Source organism: Oncorhynchus tshawytscha, linkage group LG29 (assembly GCF_018296145.1).
Source record: "Oncorhynchus tshawytscha isolate Ot180627B linkage group LG29, Otsh_v2.0, whole genome shotgun sequence".
Lineage (NCBI taxonomy): Eukaryota > Metazoa > Chordata > Actinopteri > Salmoniformes > Salmonidae > Oncorhynchus > Oncorhynchus tshawytscha.
In genome coordinates this window covers 32,323,386-32,336,185 of record NC_056457.1, presented here as the reverse complement: position 1 = coordinate 32,336,185, position 12,800 = coordinate 32,323,386, and the positions used below count along the sequence as shown (strand labels likewise).

At 47.2% G+C, this 12,800-nt stretch overlaps 1 protein-coding gene across 1 annotated transcript in view; it reads right to left on the bottom strand.

The window, feature by feature from the left end:
* The window catches only part of LOC112236786 (collagen alpha-1(XI) chain-like), a 251,133-nt gene extending 238,918 nt beyond the window's left edge, over positions 1-12,215 (bottom strand). Inside the window, exon 1 of the mRNA XM_042308834.1 lies at positions 11,851-12,215. Within this exon, the coding sequence (XP_042164768.1) occupies positions 11,851-11,965 (115 nt within the window). The 5' untranslated portion in view covers positions 11,966-12,215. The remainder of the gene's footprint in view (positions 1-11,850) is intronic.
* Positions 12,216-12,800: the final 585 nt, after the last annotated feature.

The window sequence follows — 12,800 nt, the reverse complement described above, 5'->3', positions numbered from 1 at the left end:
CCTGTCTACATATCCCCCTGTCTCCCCTGTCTCCAAATCCCCTGTCTCCCCTGTCTCCATATCCCCTGTCTCCCCTGTCTACATATCCCCTGGCTACAAATTCCCTGTCTCCAAATCCCCTGTCTCCCCTGTCTACATATCCCCCTGTCTCCCCTGTCTACATATCCCCCTGTCTACCCTGTCTACATATCCCCCTGTCTCCCTGTCTCCCTGGCTACAAATCCCCCTGTCTCCCTGGCTACATATCCCCTGTCTCCCCTGTCTACATATCCCCCTGTCTCCCCTGTCTACATATCCCCCTGTCTCCCCTGTCTCCCCTGTCTACATATCCCCCTGTCTCCCCTTGCTACAAATCCCCCTGTCTCCCCTGTCTCCCTGGCTACAAATCCCCCTGTCTCCCTGGCTACATATCCCCCTGTCTCCCCTGGCTACATATCCCCCTGTCTTCCCTGTCTACATATCCCCTGTCTCCCCTGTCATCAAATCCCCAGTCTCCCTGTCTACAAATCCCCTGTCTTCCCTGTCTACATATCCCCCTGTCTTCCCTGTCTACATATCCCCCTGTCTTACCTGTCTACATATCCCCCTGTCTCCCTGTCTACATATCCCCCTGTCTCCCCTGTCTACATATCCCCCTGTCTCCCCTGTCTACATATCCCCCTGTCTCCCCTGTCTACAAATCCCCCTGTCTCCCCTGTCTACATATCCCCTGTCTACAAATCCCCTGTCTCCCTGGCTACAAATCCCCTGTCTCCCCTGGCTACAAATCCCCCTGTCTCCCTGGCTACAAATCCCCCTGTCTCCCCTGGCTACAAATCCCCTGTCTCCCCTGTCTACATATCCCCCTGTCTCCCCTGGCTACAAATCCCCTGTCTCCCCTGGCTACATATCCCCCTGTCTCCCTGTCTACATATCCCCCTGTCTCCCTGTCTACAAATCCCCTGTCTCCCTGGCTCAAATCCCCCCTGTCTCCCCTGTCTCCAAATCCCCCTGTCTCCCCTGTCTCCCCCCCTGTCTACATATCCCCCTGTCTCCCTGTCTACATATCCCCCTGTCTCCCCTGTCTACATATCCCCCTGTCTCCCCTGTCTCCCCTGTCTACATATCCCCCTGTCTCCCCTTGCTACAAATCCCCTGTCTCCCCTGTCTCCCTGGCTACAAATCCCCTGTCTCCCCTGTCTACATATCCCCCTGTCTTCCCTGTCTACATATCCCCCTGTCTCCCCTGTCTACATATCCCCCTGTCTCCCCTGTCTACATATCCCCCTGTCTCGCCTGTCTACATATCCCCCTGTCTCCCCTGTCTACATATCCCCCTGTCTCCCTGTCTACATATCCCCCTGTCTCCCCTGTCTACATATCCCCCTGTCTCCCCTGTCTACATATCCCCCTGTCTCCCCTGTCTACATATCCCCCCTGTCTCCCCCCTGTCTACATATCCCCCTGTCTCCCTGTCTACATATCCCCTGTCTCCCCTGTCTACATATCCCCCTGTCTCCCTGTCTACATATCCCCCTGTCTCCCCTGTCTACATATCCCCCTGTCTCCCTGTCTACATATCCCCCTGTCTACATATCCCCTGTCTCCCCTGTCTCCCCTGTCTCCCCTGTCTACATATCCCCCTGTCTGTCTACCCTGGCTACATATCCCCCGCCCCTTAACCCCCACCATCCTCCTCCTCCCAGAAACAGGAGCCAGCTCACTGAGACACATCTGTGTGATCAGCAGGCCCATCTAACACTGTACTGTACCATGTGACAGGAAGTACGTACATCAGCAGAATGACTACTAGTGGCATAATAAACTGTCCGATCTTACAACACAGTACTGTGGATATAGGTTTACTTTGATAAAGGTCACAGTCAGAGCCTGCACTCGGCATATCCCATTTCCTTCTAGCTGTTGCTCTTTACATAAAGGAGCCCGTGTTTGATCCGACATCCCAGTGAGACAGACCCACGGGAAAGCTGGGGTGGGGACCATACTCTTATCGAAGCGCCTTCTCAATGTTAACAACAGCTGTATGATAGGGCTGTGAGACATGGAGGTAGAGGACTACTCCCGAGAGTTCAAACTTTAGATTTAGTATAGCAATGAATGCAGTAGAAACACACTCTGTCTTTACAAGCCATATGCTAGTGGATTGTTAAGAGGCTTGAAGTGTACTGTCTTTACAAGCCATATACTAGTGGATTGTTAAGGGGCGAGAACCATACTCTGTCTATACACAGTGCAGAAGCAGCCCTATACTATTATATCCTATCTATTCTATTTTAAATATTCTATCCACATACTGTCCATAATATCTATACATCACATACATACAGTACCAGTCAAGAAATTTAACACAGCTACTAATTCAAGGGTTTTTCTTTATTTTTTGACTATTTTCTACATTGTAGAATAACAGTGAAGACATCCAAACTATGAAATAACACATATGAAATCATGTAGTAACCATAAATAGTGATACTCCCGAACTCTGACATAGCTCGTCTTAATATTTATATATTTCTTAATTCCATTCTTTTACTTTTAGATTTGTGTGTATTTTTGTGTATTGTTAGATACTACTGCAGAGTTGGAGCTATTAACACAAGCAGTTAGCTACACCTGCAATAACATCTGCTAAACATGTGTATGTGACCAACAAAATTAGATTTGATTTTAATTGGTCTGTCTAAAAGCATCAAATACTCCTTCCTGTGGGTTTGGTCTAAAACCACTGTTTGGTTTGGGCACGCGTCAGTTTCTTTAGCAATTTTATACAAGATGTTATAAAACATGCATATTTCCCTCTCGACACACAATTTGGCAAGCAGACACTCCAGTAGATAAACCAACTTCCTGCTTCATTCTTCTCAATGCAGAATGCTGGGAAGCCTGTCCCTGTTTCAACATGAAGCTATTTCCGTTGTATAGAAGGATGTCTTCAGTATTAACTAGGCTATACATATACATGACTACTAGGCCTAAACCAACAGTCCATAATGAGTCCATAATGATTTGGTTTCACCTCAAACCAAACACATGACACGCTTTAACATATTTATTACGGTTCAATAGCTCATGTTCCCTCTAAAGCTAGTAGTCACGAGACTGCCGCACAGAAATATTATCCCACAGAGAGAAGCATGATATTGAACTTCACTCTTTATAGAGCAGTAGTCACCAACTGGTCGACCAGTCGATTGCGACCGATCTCCAAGACAGTCCTAGTCGATCGGCTAACATTTCTGTAAAAACCCCAAAGATAAAGCCTTGGTTGTAGGTGCACCCGATTCAGCTGCCCTGCACGCCGGGTAGGCCAACTGGTGCAATTTTGAACCATTTCATGTGTCTGAAGGTTCAACTCTGCCTTCCCGGCGGGCAGAGAGAGCAAATCAAATGCACTATAGGCTTACCACTGGCCAATCGGATGGCTCAGATTACCGTGTCTGCAGTAATGTAGCAGGTGTAAAAGAAAGCTACAACAAAGTTGATATGGTGAGGTTTCTAAACGTTTCAAACCATGACTAGAGAGAGAGACTGTCCACAAATACAGTATAGTTGATACGGTGAGGTTTCTAAACGTTTCAAACCATGACTAGAGAGAGAGACTGTCAACAAATACAGTAAAGTTGATACAGTGAGGTTTCTAAACGTTTCAAACCATGACTAGAGAGAGAGACTGTCAACAAATACAGTATAGTTGATACGGTGAGGTTTCTAAACATGACTAGAGAGAGAGAGACTGTCAACAAATACAGTATAGTTGATACGGTGAGGTTTCTAAACATGACTAGAGAGAGACTGTCAACAAATACAGTATAGTTGATACGGTGAGGTTTCTAAACATGACTAGAGAGAGAGACTGTCAACAAATACAGTATAGTTGATACGGTGAGGTTTCTAAACATGACTAGAGAGAGAGAGAGACTGTCAACAAATACAGTATAGTTGATACAGTGAGGTTTCTAAACGTTTCAAACCATGACTAGAGAGAGAGACTGTCAACAAATACAGTATAGTTGATACGGTGAGGTTTCTAAACATGACTAGAGAGAGAGACTGTCAACAAATACAGTATAGTTGATACGGTGAGGTTTCTAAACATGACTAGAGAGAGACTGTCAACAAATACAGTATAGTTGATACGGTGAGGTTTCTAAACATGACTAGAGAGAGAGAGAGACTGTCAACAAATACAGTATAGAGCTGCTGTTTTGATGACCGACTTCATGTTTAAGTTCTTACTCAGTTTGAGTTGGGTGGGTGGTCTATGTTAGGTTTTCTATGACTTTCTATTTCTATGTTTGGCCTGGTATGGTTCTCAATCAGAGGCAGCTGTCAATCGTTGTCCCTGATTTAGAACCATATTTAGGTAGCCTGTTTTCCATTGTGTTTTGTGGGTGGTTGTTTCCAGTCTTTGTGTGTCTGCACCAGACTGAACTGTTCCGGTTGTTTCTGTGTTGTTTTGATTATTATTAAAAAGCATGAGCACTTACCCACGCTGCACCTTGGTCCTCACCTTCTTCCACCGACGACAGCCGTTACTCAGCACTGTCAACACTTTATATTCAACACCATTATAAACCATCAAATGCCCGTTCTTCCTATTTCCACTCAGTGCTACAACAAGCACTGCAGCAGAAATGAATGAGTAGGAAAGTGTCTCTATAGGATTGTGTTGTTGTCTGTCGAGGAATATTTCACTTTCTCTGTCCATACGAGTAACAGCATGAATTTGAGCATAACGCAGGAATATTGCGGTGTGACTCGAGTTTTGTCATAATCTGGTCAGTGTCAGTGGAGGAAGAGCAGAGGGACGTAGAGAGACAGACCCTCAGTCTGCTGCTCTGAGGGTCCATCTCAGCAGACTGCTCTCTCTCTCCTCTGAGACGGACCCTCAGTCTGCTGCTCTCTCTCTCTCCTCTGAGACGGACCCTCAGTCTGCTGCTCTCTCTCTCCTCTGAGACCCTCAGCCTGCTGCTCTCTCTCTCCTCTGAGACCCTCAGCCTGCTGCTCTCTCTCTCCTCTGAGACTGACCCTCAGCCTGCTGCTCTCTCTCTCCTCTGAGACCCTCAGCCTGCTGCTCTCTCTCTCCTCTGAGACTGACCCTCAGTCTGCTGCTCTCTCCGCTGAGACTGACCCTCAGTCTGTTGCTCTATCTCTCCGCTGAGACTGACCCTCAGTCTGCTGCTCTCTCTCTCCGCTGAGACAGACCCTCAGTCTGCTGCTCTCTCTCTCTCCTCTGAGACGGACCCTCAGTCTGCTGCTCTCTCTCTCCTCTGAGACTGAACCTCAGTCTGCTGCTCTCTCTATCCTCTGAGACTGAACCTCAGTCTGCTGCTCTCTCTCTCTCTCCTCTGAGACGGACCCTCAGTCTGCTGCTCTCTCTCTCCTCTGAGACCCTCAGTCTGTTGCTCTATCTCTCCGCTGAGACTGACCCTCAGTCTGCTGCTCTCTCTCTCCGCTGAGACGGACCCTCAGTCTGCTGCTCTCTCTCTCTCTCTGAGACGGACCCTCAGTCTGCTGCTCTCTCTCTCCTCTGAGACTGAACCTCAGTCTGCTGCTCTCTCTCTCCTCTGAGACTGAACCTCAGTCTGCTGCTCTCTCTCTCCGCTGAGACTGACCATCAGTCTGCTGCTCTCTCTCTCCGCTGAGACTGACCATCCGTCTGCTGCTCTCTCTCTCCGCTGAGACGGACCCTCAGTCTGCTGCTCTCTCTCTCCGCTGAGACTGACCATCAATCTGCTGCTCTCTCTCTCCGCTGACACGGACCCTCAGACTGCTGCTCTCTCTCTCCTCTGAGACGGACCCTCAGTCTGCTGCTCTCTCTCTCCACTGAGACGGACCCTCAGTCTGCTGCTCTCTCTCTCCGCTGAGATGGACCCTCAGTCTGCTGCTCTCTCCCTCCACTGAGACTGACCATCAGTCTGCTGCTCTCTCTCTCGGCTGAGACTGAACCTCAGTCTGCTGCTCTCTCTCTCTGCTGAGACTGACCCTCAGTCTGCTGCTCTCTCTCTCCTCTGAGACGGACCCTCAGTCTGCTGCTCTCTCTCTCCACTGAGACGGACCTCAGTCTGCTGCTCTCTCTCTCCGCTGAGACAGACCCTCTGTCTGCTGCTCTCTCTCCGCTGAGACGGACCCTCAGTCTGCTGCTCTCTCTCTCCGCTGAGATGGACCCTCAGTCTGCTGCTCTCTCCCTCCACTGAGACTGACCATCAGTCTGCTGCTCTCTCTCTCAGCTGAGACTGACCCTCAGTCTGCTGCTCTCTCTCTCCTCTGAGACGGACCCTCAGTCTGCTGCTCTCTCTCTCCTCTGAGACGGACCCTCAGTCTGCTGCTCTCTCTCTCCTCTGAGAAGGACCTCAGTCTGCTGCTCTCTCTCTCCGCTGAGACAGACCCTCAGTCTGCTGCTCTCTCTCTCCACTGAGACAGACCCTCAGTCTGCTGCTCTCTCTCTCCGCTGAGACTGACCCTCAGTCTGCTGCTCTCTCTCTCCTCTGAGACGGACCCTCAGTCTGCTGCTCTCTCTCTCCTCTGAGACGGACCCTCAGTCTGCTGCTCTCTCTCTCCTCTGAGACAGACCCTCAGTCTGCTGCTCTCTCTCTCCTCTGAGACAGACCCTCAGTCTGCTGCTCTCTCTCTCCGCTGAGACAGACCCTCAGTCTGCTGCTCTCTCTCTCCACTGAGACAGACCCTCAGTCTGCTGCTCTCTCTCTCCACTGAGACAGACCCTCAGTCTGCTGCTCTCTCTCTCCACTGAGACAGACCCTCAGTCTGCTGCTCTCTCTCTCCTCTGAGACGGACCCTCAGTCTGCTGCTCTCTCTCTCCGCTGAGACGGACCCTCAGTCTGCTGCTCTCTCTCTCCGCTGAGACAGACCCTCAGTCTGCTGCTCTCTCTCTCCGCTGAGACTGAATCTCAGATGCAGGCACCATCAGCCCACAAAAATAAAAGTAAAAAGCAAATTATTTTAAATGTATGCTCACTCATCTGTGGTTCACAAGTAATAAAACAATGGCTGTGGTACCGGTGATCATATAGCTCACCTCAAAAAATGTATACAATAAAACAAAATGGCCCGAACGACAATGAATTGGCATTTTAATCTGTAAAGTGGTTTCTTGCATCAAACAACACAACAACATTTTCAGGCACCTCCTTGTCCGAAGGAGAAGTGGATCAACAGGTTAATGTCCAGCCTTGCATGTGTTTTTGTTTTTTTAAGTCTTGTGGAATGTAGGCCAACATCGAACACCACACATTGGCTGCTACTGTAGTCTGAATGAGAGAACAGCCCTGGACAAATGTAAAAAAAGAAAATAGGAACACAAGGTATTATCATAGAATTGTTTACAGAAATGTTTGTCGGTCAGCCTTGGAGTGAGCTTATCAGTGACGTTACAGAGCGAGAGAGAGAGGCTGATTGGGATATTCTCCAAGACCACTTGGCCATATTGTATAATGTGAAACGTACCCAGGTAATCACTGGGCTCTTCTAAGTGAACTGAAACACCTGAGTTTACTCCTGGTGTGAGTTTACACCTGATGTGAGTTTACTCCTGGTGTGAGTTTACACCTGGTGTGAGTTTACACCTGGTGTGAGTTTACACCTGGTGTGAGTTTACTCCTGGTGTGAGTTTACTCCTGGTGTGAGTTTACTCCTGGCCACTGTGCAAATAAGGTCACATATATCCAAGTCTAAGTCCCTATGTGGCACGGGAAGGAACCCGAAGGGGAAAAGGGCCTACTCATAGTATCCATACAGGGGCCTTCATAGTATCCATACAGGGGCCTTCATAGTATCCATACAGGGGCCTTCATAGTATCCATACAGGGGCCTTCATAGTATCCATACAGGGGCCTTCATAGTATCCATACAGGGGCCTTCATAGTATCCATACAGAGGCCTTCATAGTATCCATACAGGGTCCTTCATAGTATCCATACAGGGTCCTTCATAGTATCCATACAGGGTCCTTCATAGTATCCATACAGGGGCCTTCATAGTATCCATACAGGGTCCTTCATAGTATCCATACAGGGGCCTTCATAGTATCCATACAGGGGCCTTCATAGTATCCATACAGGGGTTTACCATGTTGCTGTTAAAGGGCCAACTCATAGTGTCCATACAGGGGCCTTCCTGGTATCCACACAGGGGCCTTCATAGTATCCATACAGGGGCCTTCATAGTATCCATACAGGGGTCTACCCTGTTGCTGTTACTGGCTGCTCAAAAAGACCTACGGTATGCTAATCGAGGAGGTCGGGGGGAGATAGCTGGGCTACATTAGCATAAAATACACATGAATTGCAGGTTATGATGTGTTACTTTCCATGTTAACACAGATGGATATTAATGCCGATGTATAGACATGACAACAGCGTGTTTCGTGGGAGGCAGTTGTCGATGTGTTCAGAGCAGAGGAAGCTGGTGGGAGGAGCTTTAGAAGAATGGGCTCATTGCAAAGACTGCAATGGAATCAATGGAACGTTATCAAACACATCAAACATGATACGAAAACCACATTTGACTCAGGTCCATTTATTCCATTCCAGCCATCACGGTCACCTAATAATCCCCAGTTTACAATTGGCTCATTCATTCCCCTCCTCTCCCCTGTAACTATTCCCCAGGTCGTTGCTGAAAATGAGAACGTGTTCTCAGTCAACTTACCTGGTAAAATAACGTAAAATTTAAAAAAATGCCCATCCTCCTACAGCTCCTCCCACCAGCCTCCACTGGTTCAGAGTGTCTCTGGTTCAAGCCCAGGAGTAATGTTGCTTCCGTGCCTCTCCTGGGCTTGAACCAGAGACCCTCTGAACCAGTGGAGGCTGGCGGGAGGAGCTGTAGGCGGATGGAGGATGGAAGGATATATTCTGCTTCAGTGAGGTGAAATGGGCTGATAAAAAAAAGAGGAGATGACCTTTTCACCTGCTGCTCCCTGATAATATATTCAACCAGAATGTCTCTCCATCTCTCTTCTCTCACTGTGCCTCTACCCCTCTCTCACTCTTCCCATACTCTCTCCCCTGTTTGACTTCCATGTTTCAGTCTCAAACAAGACCTATTTTTTGCTGGTGTGTCTTTTCCCCAAGGAAAACGATCACCGTTTTTAAAGTGCATGCGTTTGATTTTCTCTCTTTAACTCTTTAAAATCCACCGCAATAAAATATCTAAAGTGAATATCACATTACAAAAATGCAAGTCTAATTATAAACTGGGTAGTTCGAGCTCAGTATGCTGATTGGCTGAAAGGCGTGGTATATCAGACCGTGTACCACGGGTATGACAAAACATGTATTTTTACTGGTCTAATTACATTGGTAACCAGTTTATAAGGCACAAAGGGGGTGTGGTATATGGCCAATATAGCACGGCTGAGGGCTGTATCCAGGCACTCCGCGTTGTCGTGCATAAGAACAGCCCTTAGCCGTGCTATATTGGCCATATACCACACCTCCTTGTGCCTTATTGCTTAAACATATTACTTAATTACAAGGCATGGTTTATACAGTCCAAACAACATGTGATGTTAAGTCAACAGTCTCCTCGTGGAGGAAAAGGAGAGAGGTCATGATGACATTACCCAGAAATATTCCCAACCGGCCAATGTAAACCTACCTAGTCACTGATGAGACAGGCAGGGCTTGAACAGACCTCCACCGACCAAACAGAACTAAACACCACATCCCATTTAGACCTGGCTGTCCATGTTTCATTGCCATTCAGCGAGCGAGAGTGAGAGAGGGTAGAGTAGAGTGGGTTTGTGAGGGTTCTGAAACGCTACCGTTGTCTGCAGGAATGCACCAGAAAAGGAGCACATGAACCAGGGACAGTGACAATGTTGTCTGTACACTGTTAGCTCAGAGGACACCCTGCAGAAAACAGCTTAAATGATCCCATAAACAACCGCCGAGTAACTCAGAAAACACAAACTGTATATAGGCACATGGATATGAAAATGAATGAAAGTGAATAGTCATTTATATGAGTTTGAACAATGAAGAGGTCTGTGTAGGCCTTGTACTGTTCTGGGCAGTGTGTATAAAGCCATTAGTAAATATTGAACAACTGAAAGGGTTAACACATACACGTGAACTAATACAATACATCAACTGTTCATAGAAATACAATCAATCAGAATGTAAGTAAGATTAGAATGAAGAAGACTGATGAGAACCAATGTCATCGCTGGTTTAGATTCAGTCTGATAAATTCCCTCTTGAAATATCTACAATATTATCCTGTTGTAATGAGTGTATTGATAGACTATGTATTCTAGACTAACTATAAGGGGTCTGTAATCCTGAAGACCTGAACTCAGTGACTAGCTCACCTCCCATTATGGGAATAGGCCTGGTCTGCATGCTGCTGGCCTGCAGTTTGAAGAGCCTATAAAATAATACGGAAGTGCTAAGCGAACCATCAACCAATCAATGAGCAGCACTTAGACTGGAAACATTCCCACGGTGGAGGGAACGCGCACCACTCAGAGCCCAGACAACGCGGCCTTGTCACCCCAACCCACACATGCAAGTGCAAAATTCAGGAGGGAAAGTTGGGTGTTGCACAAAGCCCTCCAGTCTCTCGTTGGGCTTCGGTGCGGACTAGGACAGTGTGGAGAAAGGGTGATCCTTTCAGCAAGTCAGTGATGCGCTGCTTGACCACTCAAATCTATTAGAACGTCCAAGAGGACGGCCCTCGAGACAGCTGCAGTGCGCGCTCATCCGTCCATGGGCCGCACTACACCATCCATGCTGCTTGACCACTCAAATCTATTAGAACGTCCAAGAGGACGGCCCTCGAGACAGCTGCAGTGCGCGCTCGTCCGTCCATGGGCCGCACTACACCATCCATGGCCAGAAATAATGCGTGGAAATTTGCGGTGCCAGGCAAAAATGCAATTAATGTCTAGTTAAACAATCACCTAATTATTAATACCCATATGACATTCCCTTTAACGGTGGATCAGTCTGATGGGTCTGCCACACTGCACAACTCCCCAAAGATTGTGCGTCACTGATCAATCGATGAGAGTACCGTTGTCGGTATTCAATGCAATTTCATGACGTGCTAGTGAATCGGGTCCGGAAATGTCCTGTGTGCCCCGGAGCCGTGAATAAAAATTGGCAGACACCTCTCCTCTTTAGCAAACTGTGTGGCTGCAATCTCAAACCGTGCGGAATTCCACCACGTTGACCTGGCTGAACCACGTCACACACACCTAACGGACCAGAGGTTCAAAGTAAGATTTTTTTTTCACCTTAAATCTCTAAATGGGGTGCTATTGAAAACTTGTTTTACCGCTCCTTCATATCTAAACTAAGCAAGCGGACAGAAAAGCAAGCGCACCAAATAAACACCGTGAACAAATAAGTGGATGGGTATATGAGGTAAAATGCATTAAAATACATGTAACCAACATCGTTATAACCCGTTGAAACACATGACAGTGATACCTAAATCTATTCGGAACAAATATCAATAGTGTTCAACGAATATATCTTTGAATGTAAATGTTCAATAAAATACGTGATTCACTTTACTTTGTGAGGTACAACTGGACCTCGACTTTAGTTCAATTGGATCCACAGACCTCTTCACCGAATCAAATAGGAATCCTTCTTCTCACATCTAGTTGCGTTGCTAATTGAAAATACAAAATGAATTACAGACATTTACCAAAAACCTGACCCTGTTGTGTTCCCCGACCTCTCGCTATATCTCTCCCCGTATCTCCATCATGTTTTAAGAGCAGTCCCCTAATACGGTTTCTGCCGCGGTTGGTTGATAGTCCCTAGTCTACTCACTACAACTTTTACACAACGTTTTTTGGATCCTAACAGTTGTTCTTACCTGCTCTGACATGGGTAGCCTGCAGAACCAGGGATAAAGTGATGAATGCGGTTACAGTGGAATCCATAATCCACCTTTTCGTTTCCCACCTTGTGGACTGCTTTCGCATCTCCATGGTCTGCGCCCACAAAAGTGAACACAATTTGGGCGACTTCAAGTGATTTTAAATGAGGTCCCTTCCACAATCCCTGTGTTATGGATAATTGCACTAAACAGCCATAAATTAGGGGTGTTTATCCTCTTCTCTCAGCCACTCCAGGCCCCCCCCCTTATACGGTCTTCCTTTCCAGTACCCAGCCTTCTGACTGAATGTATTCGGGTTTAAATCAACAGGCACAGAGAGCACTCGTTACCCTAAGAGCTACACCGACAGGAGGGCTGGGCAAGCACCGCAAACCAGACCCACGGTTACAGTGAAATGACATGGAGGGGGGGGGGGGCGATGACCCTGATTAGCAAATCACGGGGCTAGAAATTATCCTTGGGCTCCACCCATTAGTTTTACAAAGCTCCTGCCAATTAAGTCTACCCTGAGCGCGTGCACGTAAAATAATAATAATACTTTTTAATAAAAGAAGAAGAAAAAGTGGCCTGTACTTCCTGGAAATGTCCTGGGAATGAACGGAATGCCATTAGGGTGAGAGACTAAATTTGGCACGTGAGCATAATTCCCACTGTTGAACAGTGTCTGGTGGACTTGTCTGTCCTATCCCACAGTATACTGTTCTGGCCTGCTCCAGTCACCTACTGCATGTTGTGTTACTTGTGTTCTTATAGGATGCACAATTAGTTAACTACAGCAAACATTTAAAAAAACATACTTTATTGCATCATAAAACAGATTTTACAGAATGCTACTTTTCAGGTTGTATCTGGTCAGTATTGTCTATCCTCTTTTGGCTCCATTACATCTATTGCAACCAGGCACACTCTGTCACGGTCAGGTCAGG